Here is a 17,769-nt window from a genome sequence, read left to right as displayed (position 1 = left end):
GGTTTATTTAATGAATAGCCTAGGTCTGAGGCATTCACCAAAAATGTGGATGCTGCCAACCTTGCTCTTTCAAGTTTCTAACGCTTGGCTCTTCTAACAATGCTCCTTATAGTGATGACAACCCCATCAAATGGGCAGGCTTTTAACCCTGCAAGTAGATGGACCCAATATGTAAAGAAAACTCCCCACCTGACTGCATTGATTGGGGCAGGTGTAATCAGGCTTGAAAATGGGGTAGAATTGGCTGGCAGGGTGCATACTGATCGGGACACCTACTCAAAGAGACAGCTGGTTAAACCCACAGCTTCTGCAAAAGGTGGCAGAGTGGTGCAGTTACTATAAATCGAAAGAACAATGACACCACAGTAACAGTTTAGAGCCATTTGCTGGGGCGAGGAGCATTTCGTCACTCTTGGTAACCTGCCTACAGTGGTTCCTACTTTAAAAGTTGCAGCGTACTGCGGCGCAGCTTGCACAGTGCAGCAGAATTTTATGGCTCGTTATTTAAGTGTGAACCACTGGTACCAGTAATGCTAGTTAGTGCTAGTTTGACCACCAGAGGACATCTTTAAGAAGCATTTGATAGCCTTCAATAAATGGCTGTACTAGAGAATGCGGGCACGCGGGAGACCGGGGTTCAACTCCCCAAAGGGGAGGAAGGAGTAGGCTGTCCTTGTAAATAAGAATTTGTTCTTAACTGATTCCATGTATGTTATTTCATAGTTCTACAATGTAGAAAATAGTTTTTTTAAATAAAGAAAAACCCTAGAATGAGTAGGTGTCCAAACTTTTGACTGTTTCTTTATTAACCTCTAGTAACTCCCCATCCCGGGTCCGGGAGCGTAATCATCGACTGACACTAATTAGCATAACGCAACAGACATAAATATTCCTGGAAAATATTCCTATTCATGTAAATCACAAGTTAAATATATTGAGACACAGCTTGGCCTTTTAACCACCCTGTCATCTCAGATTTTCAAAATATGCTTTACAGTCAAAGCTAGACAAGCATTTGTTCTTCACGTTTGGCTGAGAAATCGCCCGGAAATTGCAGTCACGAAAACGCCGGAAAATATTCCAAATTAGCTCCATAATAGACAGAAACATGGCAAACGTTGTTTATAATCAATCCTCAAGGTGTTTTTCAAATATCTATTCGATAATATATCCACCGGGACAATTGTTTTTTCAGTAGGACCGACTGGAATAATGGCTACCTCTGTATTTTACACGAGAATCACTCTGAAAGCCATCAGGTGACCACTTGCGCAATGTAGCCGCTTACGGGTATTCTTCAACATACATGAGTAAAACTGTGTCACAATGCTGTAGACACCTTGGGGAATACGGAGAAAAAGTAATCTGGTTGATAGCCCACTCACTGCACAATAGGGACGCATTGGAACGCAGAGCTTTCAAAGCATGAGTCACTTCCGAATTGGATTTCTCAGGCTTTTGCCTGCAATATCAGTTCTGTTATACTCACAGACAATATTTGTACATTTTTGGAAACTTGAGTGTTTATCCTAAGCTGTCAATTATATGCATATTGTAGCATCTTGTCCTGACAAAATATCCTGTTTACTACGGGAACGTTATTTTTCCAAAAATGAAAATACTGCCCCCTAGTCACAAAAGGTTAAATCTGATTAATATTATGGTGTTTCAATTCCAAGAAAAACCCTTGGTTTCTGTTAGGATGGAACTGAAAATATGGCTCTGTACAACGTGACGGTCGAGAGTACATTACTGGGCTATTTAGCAAAAAAAATCCCCATGTCCTGCAGGCAAGTGGGACACCGGGGTTCAATTCCCCGACAGCGAGGAAGGAGTAGGCTGTCCTTGTAAATAAGAATTTGTTCTTAACTGACTTGCCTAGTTAAATAAAAAGGTTACACTAAGAGCATCACATTTCTATACTTGAGGTCGGCCGATTATGATATTTCAACGCCGATACCGATTATGGGAGGACCCAAAAAGCAGATGCCGATTATTATTTTATTTTTTTGTAATAATGATAAGTAATAATGACAATTACAACAATACTGAATGAACACGTTTCTTTTACCTTAATATAATACATCAATACAATCAATTTAGCATCAAATAAATAATGAAACATGTTCAATTTGGTTAAAATAATGCAAAAACAAAGTGTTGGAGAAGAAAGTAAAAGTGCAATATGTGCCATGTAAAAAAAGCTAACATTTAAGTTCCTTGCTCAGAACATATGAAAGCCGGTGGTTCCTTTTTACATGAGTCTTCAATATTCCCAGGTAAGAAGTTTTAGGTTGTAGTTTTTAATAGGAATTATAGGACTATTTCTCTATATACGATTTGTATTTCATATACCTTTGACTATTGGATTTTCTCATAGGCACTTTAGTATTGCCAGTGTAACAGTATAGCTTCCGTCCCTCTCCTCGCCCCTACCTGGGCTCAAACCAGGAAAAAAATCGACAACAGCCACCCTCGAAACATCATTACCCATCGCTTCACAAAAGCTGCAGCCCTTGCAGAGCAAGGGGAACAACTACTCCAAGTCTCAGAGCGAGTGAGGTTTGAAATGCTATTAGCACTCACCCCGCTAACTAGCTAGCCATTTCACACCAGCCTAATCTCGGGAATTGATAGGCTTGAAGTCATAAACAGCTCAATGCTTGAAGCACAGTGAAGAGCTGTTGGCAAACACACAAAAGTGCTGTTTGAATGAATGCTTACGAGTCTGCTGCTGCCTACCGTCGCTCAGTCAGACTGCTCTATCAAATCATAGACTTAATTATAACATAACACACAGAAATACGAGCCTTTGGTCATTGATATGGTTGAATCCGGAAATTATCATTTAGAAAACAAAACATTTATTCTCTCAGTGAAATATTCTGTATTTTATCTAACGGGTGCTGTTACATTGAACAACCTTCAATGTTATATCATAATTATGTACAATTCTGGCAAATTACGGTCTTTGTTAGGAATAAATGGACTTCACACAGTTCGCAACAAGCCAGGAGGTCCAAACTGCTGCATATCCCCTGACAACTTGCACGGCACGCAAGAGAAGTGACACCATTTCCCTAATCATAAGAAATTCACGTTAGCAGGCATTAACTAAATATAATATACAATTAAAAATATATACTTGTGTACTGATTTTAAAGAAAGGCATTGATGTTTATGGTTAGGTTTGCTGCAACGACAGTGCTAAATCACCCGTTTGGCGTAGGCTGTGATTCGATGAGAAATTAACAGGCACCGCATTGATTATATGCAACGCAGGACACGCTAGATTATGTTAAGATTGATTGTTTTGTATAAGATAAGATAAGTTTAATGCTAGCTAGCAACTTACCTTGGCTTCTTGCTTCCCTCGCGTAACAGGGTCCTCGTGGAGTGCAATGTAAGGCAGGTGATTAGAGCGTTGGACTAGTAACCGGAAGGTTGCAAAAACAAATCACCGAGCTGACAAGGTAAAAATCTTTTGTTCTGCCTCTGAAAAAGGCAGTTAACCCACCGTTCCTAGGCCGTCGTTGAAAGTAAGAATGCCTAGTTAAATAAATAAAAATTATTCGTCCATATAGGTGTCCAAAACAAATACAGATTTCTGATTATGAAAACGTTTAAAAATCGGCCATTCCAATTAAAATCGGTCAACCTCTATTCTATACCCTAATTTTCTAATTCTAGTCTAACCAATAACCAAACGGAGATTCAGTGAAAATAAAAATCGCATTGATTTATCAAGACCAGTTCCCATGCTTGTCTCAGAGCAGCGCGAAACGGTGCTAAAATAGTTGTAGGCTATCACTTTAAATCCTATTGCTTATACCTTCAATATAGTCTAAGTAAGACCGACACTACTCGGGAGCCATGAACAAAATATATTGTCCTACTAATAACAGGGTTAATAATATATTTGTGAGAATATACAACAGGCTTTTATATCATTCTAAATCAATCATTTAAAAAAGGTCATTGTTGAACATGAAGGGAGACATTGTTACTAATTTGTAAATAAAGCCAGTTTGTTATTTAGAATTATTTATTTCTGTTTTTAGAGGGAGAAAAACCTAGTCATCTCATGGGTCTCCCAGTTGAGGCCGGCACAGGTATTGAACCAGTATCTGCAGCAACACAGTATGCTATGCAGCGTCTTAGATCGCTACGCCACTTAGGCGCTGTAAAACGTGACTGGTCGGGAGTGGCCTACAGTAAAACCAAAATAATGCTTACAAAATAAAATAAAAATCTTAGTTTAACAGCAGTTTTAGTAAGTAATACTGAAGTTGTGCACAATTATCAGTTTATATTTAGGTTTATGTCACCCATTCATTGTCAGTTAAAGACACAGTAGGACCCAAAAGCATAATCAGTGTCCTAACTCCCCCTTGCGCTGGTCTGGAGCAATGAAGTGGTTGACGCAGGGTACCGTCCTAAACCACAAATTACCTCTAGGCCCTGCGGTGTAAGCTTGCAACTTTTAAAGGAGGAACCACTGAAGATGCTTGGAAGGGATAATTTGAGCAAACAGGGTGTGGACCTCAAAACCCCCTCTAACCGGCTGAAGACATGGCATTCAATACGGCCTTGTCCAACATTCAAGACGGCCTTGTCGTACACCACTTCTATCGAGAGATCTGTGTCCGAGCCAGAGTGTACAGCATCCAGTTGAAGCTATCAACTGCCTTTTCTATCAGGAGTGCAAAATAAGTCCATGTGGAGTGAGCATGGAGAGAGATCCGTTCCAAAACTTCTCACATTGCTGGTATACTGGTTGACAAGACATAATAATTTTGGTGGGGTTCAGGTGAGATATTGAAATTGGGGCATTGTTATGGGCCATCCACTTTGAAGCTATCTGAAGAAGAAAAATGAAGAAATGCCAGAAGATTGAGTGCTGGGCAAGGGAGGGGGTTGGTCAACTGTGCACGTAATTGATTATAATAAATCAGGTTGATTGAGGTCTATACACTGTTACTGATCTGTAATTATAACCCCGATGAGAAAGTTTGTTAATTATGAGGTGAATGTATTGTATGTTATAAATATAAATGTACATTCTGCCAGTGTTGATTTGTGTTAAGATGGGGGTTTTACATTGAGTGATTGACATTCCTCAGTGATTCACATTGGTTCTTTCTAAATTTGGGTTGGATAATTAAAATTGGTGTTTTAATTATGATTTGGAAACTGAATGTTTTTTTTTTTTTAAATGACTGATTTGAGTAAGTTTTGTATGATAACTATATGAGTGGAGCAATGAATGTATTATGGATTGATTGTTGTTATACTAATGATGCCACGGGTAAAGAAGTTGTGTACTATGTTGAGACTATTCTCAGCATGCCGTGGTGAATGGAGGGGTGAACTCTGATCCAGAGTGAAACTGATCCTAATCCATTTGATTTATATCCATTGCCAAATTGCAATTTTTGATGATAATACTTAGGAACTATAATGGCACAGAGTTCATAGGCGTTGCCTTTTACATAGTGGAATCATGATGCTTGTCCTGGGTCATGTTCATTAGGCACTAAACAGAGGAAATGTCTTTAAAACCTTGTAATTCTTCTTTTTAAAAAGGTAAGAGAATTCTCAAAATGGGGGAATGTCATAAATTACATTTTACTTGATTTGTCTGATATGAATAGTTAGCAATCAATACTTAAATAGTAGGACATTCCTGTTCTGTTTAATAATGCATTTCTATAAAGAGGTGGTTCCCACTCTAGCTTCCTGCAGTTAGTCTGGGCGTATGGTCAAGAAAAATAGGTTTTGCTAGAGATAGCCTGAGCTGACAATGACTTGGTGATTAAAAACCTGTAGTGTGTGTGAACTGAGAGCCTGGGAGAGTTTAGAACAATGCCTCAATGTCTCATCTTCCTGGCATCTGGGAAACTAAGGAAGTCAAACAACATCCCATGCAGATAACCAGGAGATGGACCAAGGTGGCTTATGGGGAGGTTGGAACTAGTCTGAGTAAGAATTTTTAGGTCCTATACAAGATCTGTTTGTTAATTTTCAGTTAGGCTGCTCATCCCAACAGTGAAGACTGTCGAGTTGTCCGGTTTCATCATTGCAAAAATGTATCGATATTTAAATAAAGATGATTGTTTGAAGGCATGACAAAGTCTCTCACTTGAATTGCATATTCCACCAGTGTTCCAGTTCCCACCAATATCCAGCAACTTCACACAGTCATTGAAGACAAGTGAGACAACATTCCACAGGCCACAATCAACAGCCTGATCAACTCTATGCGAAGGTGTGTCACGCTGCATGAGGCAAGTGGTGGTCACACCAGATACTGACTGGTTTTCTGATCCACGCCCCTACTTTTTTTAAGGTATCTGACCAACCGATGCATATCTGGTTTCCCAGTCATGTGAAATCCATAGATTAGGGACTCAATTTAATACTTTCAATTAATTGATTCCTTATATGAACTGTAACTCAGTAAAATCTTTGAAATTGTTGCATGTTACATTTATATTTTTGTACACTACAAATTAGATATCTATTTCATTTTTCAAAAAAAATGTGCTAAAAACATGTCTTCATTGTCATTATGGGGTATTGTGTGTAGAGGAGTGAGGAAAAAAAGATTTAATCCATTTTGAATTCAGGATGTAACAACAAACTGTTGTTCACATTAAGGTTTCTGGTAAACATATACTATATAAAATAAAATCTGTCACGTTTTTATTTATTCAAACAGGCAAGTTAGTTATGAACAAATTCTTATTGACAACGACAGCCTATCCTGGCCAAACCCTCCCCTAACCCGGACAACGCTGGGCCAATTATGTGCCGCTCCATGGGACTGCCAATCACGGCCTGTTGTGATACAGCCGGGATCGAACCCAGGTCTGTAGTGACACCTTGAGCAATGCGATTAAGTGCCTTAGACCGCTGCGCCACTCAGGATCCCTAAACACACATGCACAGTAAACAGTGAAATTGTTACTTGCATAGTAGAGTCTTTTGTTATGACATGTAGGAAGCTAGCTAGCTTGCTAAACAATTAACCATAATCCCAACTCTAATACCGGGTTGAAAATAACTGGGTACGAGAGAGAGAGACAAAACTGACTGGGGGGGGACAAAAAAATAAATACAATTTGAACTGTCATCCAACTCGGGAACTCGTAGGGGCTTGTCCTACACAGATCGTAAACATATCCTAGCGAGCCAGCCAGCTATCTTTAGCTAGCGAGCCAGCTAGCTATCTTTAGCTAGCGAGCCAGCCTTCCCCACGATTGTCATCAGAAGACACTAATGTCTGGATCAATGAAAATGTCAACTAAGTCAGGGGTTTCCTCATTGGCTGATTCATTTTCAGAGTCAGTGAGAGTAAGCATGGCACGGCATCCTCTAGAAACTACTCCAACGTTTTTCCCACTGAGCTTTGTCGATAGGGCTATTAACTTCAGGGCAGCAGTGCTGAGAGCACTCCAGTCTTCAATTGTATTGATTATTTACGTAATAAAATACCTAAAGTTGTATTACAAAAGTAGTTTGAAATGTTTTGGCAAAGCTTACAGGTAACTTTTGAGATATTTTGTTGTCACTTTGCGCAAGTTGGAACCGGTGTTTTTCTGGATAAAACGCACCAAATAAATTGACATTTAGGAGATATATATACATCGACGGAATTAATCTAACAAAAAGGACCATTTGTGATGTTTATGGGACATATTGGAGTGCCAACAAAAGAAGCTCGTCAAAGGTAAGGCATGAATTATATTTTTATTTCGCGCCTGCAAGGTTGAAATATGCTTCTCTCTCCTTGTTTACTATGGTACTATCCTCAGAGAATAGCATTCTTTGCTTTCGCCGAAAAGCCTTTTTGAAATCTGACATGTTGGCTGGATTCACAAGTGGAGCTTTAATTTGGTATCTTGCATGTGTGATTTCATGAAAGTTAGATTTTTATAGTAATTTATTTGAATTTGGCGCTCTGCATTTGCCCTGTCTTTTGGCCAGGTGGGATACTAGCGTCCCACATATCCCAGAGGTTAAATCACACATGCAAGATATTGGGCATGCATTTCATCCGGATGTGAAAATACTGCCGTCACTAAGAAGTTCAAATCAAATGTATTTATATAGCCCTTCGTACATCAGCTGATATCTCAAAGTGCTGTACAGAAACCTCTCTGGGGTAGGTGGGATGCTACCGTCCCACCAGGTCAACATCCGGTGAAATGGCAGGGCTCTAAAATTATAAATAGACCATTCGTAATATTAAACATTTATGTAAATACATACATCTTACATAATTTAAAAGATGAACTTCTTGTTAACCTGTCTGGGAACAGCCAATGAAATTGCAGGGCGTCAAATTCAATCAACAGAAATCTCATATCAAATTTCTCAAACATACAAGTATTAGGCGCCATTTTAAAGATATACTTCTCTTTAATCCAGCCACAGTGACGGATTTCAAAAATGCTTTACAGCGAAAGCTCCACAAACGATTATGATTAGGTTACCATCAAGTCACAGAAAAACACAGCCATTTTTCCAGCCAAAGAGTTGCCACAAAAAGCAGAAATAGAGATCAAGTGAATCACTAACCTTTGATGATCTTCATCAGATGACACTCATAGGACTTCATGTTACACAATACATGTATGTTTTGTTCGATAAAGTGAATATTTATTTCCAAAAATCTCATTTTACTTTAGTGTGTTATGTTCTGTAGTTCCAAAACATGAGGTGATTTTGCAGAGAACCACATCAATTCACAGAAATACTCATAATAAACATTGATAGATACAACTATTATACATGGAACTTTAGATAAACTTCTCCTTAATGCAACCGCCGTGTCAGATTTAAAAACAACTTTATGGAAAAAGCATAATCTGAGTACGGCGCTCAGAGCCCAAACCAGCCAGACATATCCGCCATGTTGGAGTAAACAGAAGTCAGAAATAGCATTATAAATATTCACTTACCTTTGATGATCATCAGAATGCACTCCCAGGAATCCCAGTTCCACAATAAATGTTTGATTTGTTCGATAAAGTTCAGCATTTATGTCAAAACATAAATGATGCATGCAGATCTCCTCTAGAGCAGTGATGTTTTGGTGCTGTTGCTGGGCAACAAAGACTTTCAACTCCCTCCAAAGATTTTCTATGGGGTTGAGATTTGGAGACTGGCTAGGCCACTCCAGGACCTTGAAATGCTTCTTACAAAGCCACTCCTTCGTTGCCCGGGCGGTGTGTTTGGGATCATTGTCATGCTGAAAGACCCAGCCACGTTTCATCTTCAATGCCCTTGCTGATGGAAGGAGGTTTTCACTCAAAATCTCACGATACATGGCCCCATTCATTCTTTCCTTTACACAGATCAGTCGTCCTGGTCCCTTTGCAGAAAAACAGCACCAAAGTATGATGTTTCCACCCCCATGCTTCACAGTAGGTATGGTGTTCTTTGGATGCAACTCAGCATTCTTTGTCCTCCAAACACGACGAGTTGAGTTTTTACCAAAAAGTTCCATTTGTTTCATCTGACCATATGACATTCTCTCCATCTTCTTCTGGATCATCCAAATGCTCTCTTGCAAACTTCAGACAGGCCTGGACATGTACTGGCTTAAGCAGGGGGACACGTCTGGCACTGCAGGATTTGAGTCCCTGGCGGCATAGTGTGTTACTGATGGTAGGCTTTGTTAATTTGGTCCCAGCTCTCTGCAGGTCATTCACTAGGTCCCCCCGTGTGGTTCTGGGATTTTTTCTCACCGTTCTTGTGATCATTCTGACCCCACGGGTGAGATCTTGCGTGGAGCCCCAGATCGAGGGAGATTATCAGTGGTGGTCTTGTATGTCTTCCATTTCCTAATAATTGCTCCCACAGTTGATTTCTTCAAACCAAGCTGCTTACCTATTGCAGATTCAGTCTTCCCAGCCTGGTGCAGGTCTACAATTTTGTTCCTGGTGTCCTTTGACAGCTCTTTGGTCTTGTCCATAGTGGAGTTTGGAGTGTGACTGTTTGAGGTTGTGGACAGGTGTCTTTTATACTGATAACAAGTTGGTGCCATTAATACAGTTAACGAGTGGAGGACAGAGGAGCCTCTTAACCTGTTACTCCTACCCCCTACCTTTTCGAACATTCTGTTAAAAATCGCGCAACATTTCAGCGCCCTGCTACTCAGGCCAGGAATATAGTATATGCATATGATTAGTATGTGTGGATAGAAAACACTCAGACGTTTATAAAACTGGTTAAATCACGGCAGTGACTATAACAGAACGTGCGTTTCATCGAAAAGTGCAGGAAAATCTGATCACTGAAAATGGAAAAATATATCCATCCGCCACTTCAACCAATTGTTATAGGCGATCGACATTAAATGGGGCTGAGGTTGCAGTACCTACAGCTTCCACACGATGTCTAGAGTCTTGTCATTTGCTTCGGCTTTGATTCTTGGTCAAACCGACACAAGGGAACCGATTCCCTCCGGTCTCCAACCGGATGTTTTGGTTGAGATTTCTCCGGACATTTTTTTCCAGACGGACACATATAGAATTTACATCGCCTCCTGATGAATTGTATCGCTTATTAACGTGTACTAATACCTAAAGTTGCATTACAAAGGTATTTCGAGGTGTTTTGTGAAAGTTTATCGTCGACTTTTTTAATTTTAAAAAATGACGTTACGTTATGAAACGCTATTTTTTTTCGTTTATCACACAGTCTTCATAGATCGATATCTAGGCTATATATGGACCGATTTAATCGAAAAAAAAATACCCAATAGTGATTATGGGACATCTAGGAGTGCCAACAAAGAAGATGGTCAAAGGTAATGAATGTTTTATATTTTATTGAGCGGTTTGTGTAGCGCCAAATATGCTAATTATTTTGTTTACGTCCCCTGTGGGTCTTTTGGGGTGTTACATGCTATCAGATAATAGCTTCTCATGCTTTCGCCGAAAAGCATTTTAAAAATCTGACTTGTTGCCTGGATTCACAACTAGTGTAGATTTAATTCAATACCCTGCATGTGTATTTTAATGAACGTTTGAGTTTTAACTAATACTATTAGCATTTAGCGTAGCGCATTTGCATTTCCAGAGCTCTAGATGGGATGCCTGCATGCCAGGTAGGAGCAAGAGGTTAAAGAAGAAGTTACAGGTCTGTGAGTCAGAAATCTTGCTTGTTTGTAGGTGACCAAATACTTATTTTCCACCATAATCTGCAAATAAATTCATTAAAAACCCTACGATGTGATTCTCAATTTCGTTTCTCATTTTGTCTGTCATAGTTTAAGTGTACCTATGATGAAAATTACAGGCCTCATCTTTTTAAGTGGGAGAACTTGCACAATTGGTGGCTGACTAAATACTTTTTTGCCCCACTGTGTGTGTGTGTGTGTGTGTGTGTGTGTATGTGTGTGTGTGTGTGTGCGCACAGTGGGGGGGTGTTATAATAGCATTTATGTATTTTTATATAGTCATTTGCTTCAAAATGTACCACTTGTGTACATTTGTGTGGGACACCTGGGAGACTTCATGCTCAATATCATGTAGCTCGCTCATTCTTGAAGTTATCTGTCTGAAACTTTGCTAAACTATTGTTGCCCTCTTATGTTCTTCATTCAAATTATAACCAATTGGAGTTATAACCAGTATCCGATCTGAATGTTTGGCTGTTCTTGGTCATTTGAAATATGATGCAACAACAATAAAACTGTTTTCCTCATATTATCTTCTACCAGATCTATTGTGTTATATTCTCCTACATTCAATTCACATTTCCACAAAATTTAGAGTGTTTCCTTTCAAATGATACCAAGAATATGCATATCCTTGCTTCTGGGCCTGAGCTACAAGCAGTTAGATTATAGTATGTCTTCAGGCGGAAATTGAGAAGGGGGGGATACCCCGAAGAAGTTAATTGATTCATTCCCTCTTGTATTATCATCCTGTATAAATATACATTATTTGTAAACATGTTTTTGACAATAACTTTGTCTACGACACTGCAAATATTACAACTAATCATCTCGCCGATTCCCCGTTCTAAAATATCCATTAAATGGTTGAAATTGGCACCCAAGATATAGCCTAGCCAACTGCAATTTAGGTTAATTGACTCATGTTAGCAGTAGGGCAATTCCATGGTAACGAAATCACGCGGACTCAGATTTTTCACTTTACAATGTGTACCAGACGAACAATTGATTTTAAAAGTTGAACAAACCATAGAAATCTATGCACAATGACTACTTTTAACAATTTCCACAGAAAATTGTATAACACATTTACAGGAAGAACTGTGCAGATACCAAGTTTGGTTTCTGTTACCTAAATTAAATTTCCCATTATCAAATTATGACTAGCTTTATCAATTGAACTGAAGCTTGCAAATATTTTGTCTTGTCTGTACAAAAATACCTGTCTGCATTGTGTTGCTAAATAATCAATTTTTCAGCCCAGCGTTTACTTACATTTACATGAATCTCTTTGCCTAAATGTGGATAACATGTGGTTTTTGATGTGTTCTTGAATATTGGCAAAAAAAATTCTATAGGAAAGAGTACAGAGAGAAATCACATCCCCATGTTATTATTTCAAGGGACAGTTAATGGGGTCACCATCCATCTGTGATATGCCTCCATCTCACAGGCCTTTTAGCAGTGGTGTATTGGGAAAAGGCTGCCTTTCAGAGATCTATTCTCCACCACAGTGTGAAAATAGGCCTGGCCATCATCCTGCTGTCTCTGATGCCGGCTAAAGGCAATACACAAACAACCTTAGAACCATATTAGGAACACAAGCATTTCTCTACACCTGCGATAACATCTGCTAAATATGTGTGTGACCAAACATTTTTTTTATATTGTAGTCTGAATTCAGCCTTCTGCTCTTGGTGACCATATGCGACCCGTTTCAAGAAACTAGGCGTAATTTCGCATGTCACTACTTTCCAACATGGTGGAGATTTCTCTGGCTGGTTTGGGCTCTGAGCGCCGTTCTCAGATTATGCTTTTTCCGTAAAGTTTTTTTTAAAATCTGACACAGCGGTTGCATTAAGGAGAAGTGTATCTAAAGTTCCATGCATAACACTTGAATTTATCAACATTTCTAATGAGTATTTATGTGAATTCATGTGGCTCTCTGCAATATGCATGTTTTGGTATTACTGAACATAACGCGCCAATGTAAAATAAGATTTTTGGATATAAATATTAACTTTACCGAACAAAACATACATATATTTTGTAACATGAAGTCCTATGAGTGTCATCTGATGAAGATCCTCAAAAGGTTAGTGATTCATTTTCTCTCCATTTGTGCTTTTTGGGACTCCTCTCTTTGGCTGGAAAAATGGCTGGGTTTTTCATTGAGTTGTTAGTAACGTAACATAATCGTTTGTGAAGCTGTCGCTGTAAAGCATTTTTGGAATCAGACACTGTGGCTGGATTAACGAGAATTTAATCTTTTAAAATGGTGCCTAATGGTGCCTAATACTTTGATTTATGAGACTTCTTGGTTGTTGGCGAGGGGTTCCACTAGCGCAACGGGGTTCAGGTTAAAGACTGTTCTCGCTGCTTAAGCATGGCAAGCAGTACCGATTCAAGTCTGCAACCAACAGGACCCTGGACAGCTTCTACCCCCATGCCATAAGTCTGCTAACTTCATTGACCCTTTTAGTATAAACTTTTTTTTGTATAAACTGACTCATCATATGCTGCTGCTGCTGTTAACAATCTAACTTTATTCCTAGAAATATGTACATACAGTGCATTGGGGTAGTTCAGAGCCCCTGACTTTTTCCACATTTTGTTACGTTAGTCTTATTCCAAAATGAATTAAATACATACAAATTCTCAACCTACACACAATACCCCATAATGACAAAGCGAAAAACATTGTTTTAATTTTTTTAAATTAAAAACATTTAAACCAAGAAACAGAAACATTAAATTAGATAAGTATTCAGACCCTTTGCTATGAGACTCGAAATTGAGCTCAGGTGCATCCTGTTTCCATTAATCATCCTTGAGATGTTTCTACACCTGTGGTAAATTCAATTGATTTGACATGATTTGGAAAGGCACACACCTGTCTATATAAGGGCCCAAAGTTGATGTCAGAACAAAAACGAAGTCGAAGGAGTTGTCAGTGGAGTTCCGAGACCGGATTTCGTCGATGCACAGTTCTGGTGAAGGGTACCAAAAATGTTTGCTGCATTGAAGGTGCCCAAGAACACAGTGGCTTCCATTCTGAAATGTAAGAAATCTAAAGGACTCTCAGACCATGAGAAACAAGATTGTCTGGTCTGATGAAGCCAAGATTTAACTCTTTGGCCTGAATGCCAAGCGTCACATCTGGAAGAAACCTGGCACCACAGTGAAGCATGGTGGTGGCAGCATCATGCTGTGGGGATGTTTTTTTCAGTGGCAGGGAATGGAAGACGAGTCAAGATCGAGAGAAAGATTAACAGAGCAAAGTAGAGATCCTTCATGAAAACCTGCTCCAGAGCACTCAGGACCTCAGACTGAGGGCGAAGGTTCACCTTCCAACAGGACAACGACCCTAAGCACACAGCCAAGACAACGCAGGAGTGGCTTCAGGACAAGTCTCTGAATCTCCTTGAGTGGCCCAGCTAGAGCACGGACTTGAACCCGATCGAACATCTCTGGAGATACTGAAAACAGCAGTGCAGGGACACTCCCCATCCAACCTGATAGAGCTTGAGAAGATCTGCAGAGAAGAATGTGAGAAAATCCCCAAATACAGGTGTGACAAGCTTATAGCATCATACCAAAGAAGCCTTGATTGGAATTGCTGCAAAGGTGTTTCAACAGAGTAAAGGGTCTGAATACTTATGTAAATGTGATGTTTTATTTTTAATACATTTTCAAACATTTCTAAAACCTGTTTTTGCTTCGTCATTACGGAGTATTGTGTGTCGATTGATCAGGGGAAAACGATTTAATCAATTTGAATAAGACTAATGTAGCAAAATGTGGAAGAAGTCAAGGGGTCTGAATTATTTCCCAAATGCACTGTATCTACCTCCATTACCTCATACCCGTGCACAGACTCGTTACTGTATATAGCCAGGTTCTCATTATTCACTGTCTTTTATTAACCTTCTGTTAAAAAAAATGCTATGCATTGGGAAAGGCCGTAAGTAGCATGTCACTGCTCATGGTAGTCTACATCAGGGTTTCCCAAACTCTGTCCTGCCCCCACCCACCAGTGCACTTTTTGTTTTTTGCCCTAGTGTAACAGTAGCTTCCGTCCCTCTCCTCGCCCCTACCTGGGCTCAGCCCCTAACCAGGGACCCTCTGCACACATCAACAACTGCCTCCCACGAAGCATCGTTGCCCATCGCGCCACAAAAGCCGCGACCCTTGCAGAGCAAGGGGATCCACTACTTCAAGGTCTCAGAGCAAGTGAGGTCACCGATTTGATACGCTATTAGCGCGCACCACCACTCGCTAGCCATTTCACATCAGTTACACTAGCATGACAACTGATTCAAATAATCAAAGCTTGATTGAGTCAGTTGTGTAGTGCTAGGGCGAAAACCAAAAACGTGATATCTAATGACTACCAGCAGCAGGCCTGCAACAAAGATTGTTTATAATGTTTATTTCACTAGGTAGGCCAGTTGAGAACAAGTTCTCATTCACAACTGCCCAAGATAAAGCAAAGCAGTGCGACAAAAAGTTAAACAAACGTACAGTCAACAACACAATAGGAAAAATAATCTATGTACAGTGATAACTAGACCAAAGCTTGTAATTCCCAATAGGAACAAATGAGTCAGTGGGCAGAACAAGCAATAGCTATATCCTATTGGCGCGTTCTAATCTGCATCTGCATATTCTGTAAGAGAATGCCTACTCTGAGGTGACCGTGTGCAATACCTCAGTTCACCTTCACACACCTAAAACAGCACACTTTTATTTTTATTTTGCAAAGAGTGAAGTCTACAAAACTTAGTCCGTTCTGTTTATAACAGATTCTAGTTTTGGGAACAGAAAACTGTATTGAGATTAAAATGTTTAATTGAGTAGATTTGCTGAATATCGGTCAAAATCCATCTCGTTCCATTTTCTCCCACTGCACGCCAGTTGGCTTCCTCACTACCATATTTGGTAGTGGTGGAAACGCCAACCGGATGCGTCACAATTGTACATCCAGTGAAACATCGGTCTCAATGTTGTCTGTGCCTTCAGCCTCACGTGATTACGTCTTAGTGGGATAATCAACATTTGTCAGTCTATAACTCCATCTTCCTAGCAATAATTTCCACACCACAAACCAATACAATTAGTTAGTTCCATAGTTACAATTCCCATGACATACAATCTTCTGTACATTATAGAGTAAAGGCGTTGATTTCGTGACACGCTATATTTTGCTATCGGTTATTCATTCTGTCAGGAGCAGTCAGCTGATTTGGCTATCCTAGCTAGTTAGCCTACTTTGCCTTTACCTTTAGCTAGTTAGCTTATGTTCGCATAACGCTTGATGATGAACAAATATAGTAAATAGTTAAACGCATAGTTATATTTACAAGTGTACGCTAATATTAAACTGGTAGATTACACTTTTACATAACAGACAAGCAAAGATTATAAATGGGACTGTTGTAAAACAACTCCGCACACAGGTTTGCTAGCTTGCTAATATTAGTTTGTAAGCAAGCCATTTCACACCTTTAAGCATTTTACTTATGTCACTGCAGTGACAGTCGGTTCAATGGTAAAGCAAAATGTATTTTATATCGAATATTTCACATACACTGTAAGTATTTGTTTTCGCGCAAACAATCCAGTAGTTAGCAAGCTATGGAGAACCAATCATCTGCCTAGGTAGCTAGCTACGTACTCAGCCTTGGTTGAGAGATGTAGTTTCTGGTCACAGCTTGTGTGTGTGTCCTTGCCGCAGCAGGACCGTTGATGTCCATTGTCCTGTTTCCCACCAAGGTTGTCATACTTAAATAAACGAAACCCTCTACCTGAACTACAGTACTAGTAGCTAAGGGTAATAATTAAAAGATACTGGTAACAAGCTAGCTATTTCTGTATGGTATTAAATTACACTGCGGCGGCTAGTCATATGACATTGGAAGGCACGACAGAGGGCGCGTTCACATGATCATTGCGGGTGCCTGCGCGCGCCTCTCTTATCACAGGCACATTTTTTAAAATAAACTACATAGTGTATATGGGATACAGACCGATCCTACACTAAATAATTATATTAACACGACTCACAACCGAAGAATTGGTGGACATTTTTAAACGCACACTTGATAGATTTTATAATGCCAAATTAAAATGTGATCATCTATAATCGAACCAAAATATAAACGCAACATGAAACAATTTCAAAGATGTTACTGAGTCACAGCTCATATAAGGAAATCAGTCAATTGAAATTAATTCATTAGTCCCTAACCTATGGATTTCACACGACTGGGCAGGGGTGCAGCCATGGGTGGGCCTTGGCGGACATAGGCCCACTCACTTCGGAGCCAGGCCCAACCAATCAGAATGAGTCTTTCCCCACAAAAACACTATGGACTTTTTAGGTGAGTGCTGAGCCGCCCTGAGATAAGCAGTACCCCCTTTTTACACCCACAAAAACACTTTATTACAGACAGAAATACCCCCCCCCCAACCCCAAATGTGGTTTTGACTGTTGGACCTACTGCCAAATTCTCAAAAATTATGTTGGGAGGCAGCTTTTGTTTTAGGAACTGAACATTACATTCTCTGGCAACAGC

At 39.7% G+C, this 17,769-nt stretch overlaps 1 protein-coding gene across 1 annotated transcript in view; it reads right to left on the bottom strand.

Annotated features, from left to right (window-relative positions):
- The window catches only part of LOC118400550 (V-type proton ATPase subunit B, brain isoform-like), a 45,465-nt gene extending 28,321 nt beyond the window's left edge, over window positions 1-17,144 (bottom strand). The window contains exon 1 of the mRNA XM_035797521.2: window positions 16,869-17,144. Coding sequence (XP_035653414.1) covers window positions 16,869-16,974 — 106 coding nt within the window. The 5' untranslated portion in view covers window positions 16,975-17,144. The remainder of the gene's footprint in view (window positions 1-16,868) is intronic.
- Between the last annotated feature and the right edge of the window lie 625 nt (window positions 17,145-17,769).

The sequence above is a fragment of the Oncorhynchus keta genome, chromosome 2 (genome assembly GCF_023373465.1).
Source record: "Oncorhynchus keta strain PuntledgeMale-10-30-2019 chromosome 2, Oket_V2, whole genome shotgun sequence".
NCBI lineage: Eukaryota > Metazoa > Chordata > Actinopteri > Salmoniformes > Salmonidae > Oncorhynchus > Oncorhynchus keta.
This window is presented reverse-complemented; position numbering and strand designations above follow the sequence as displayed.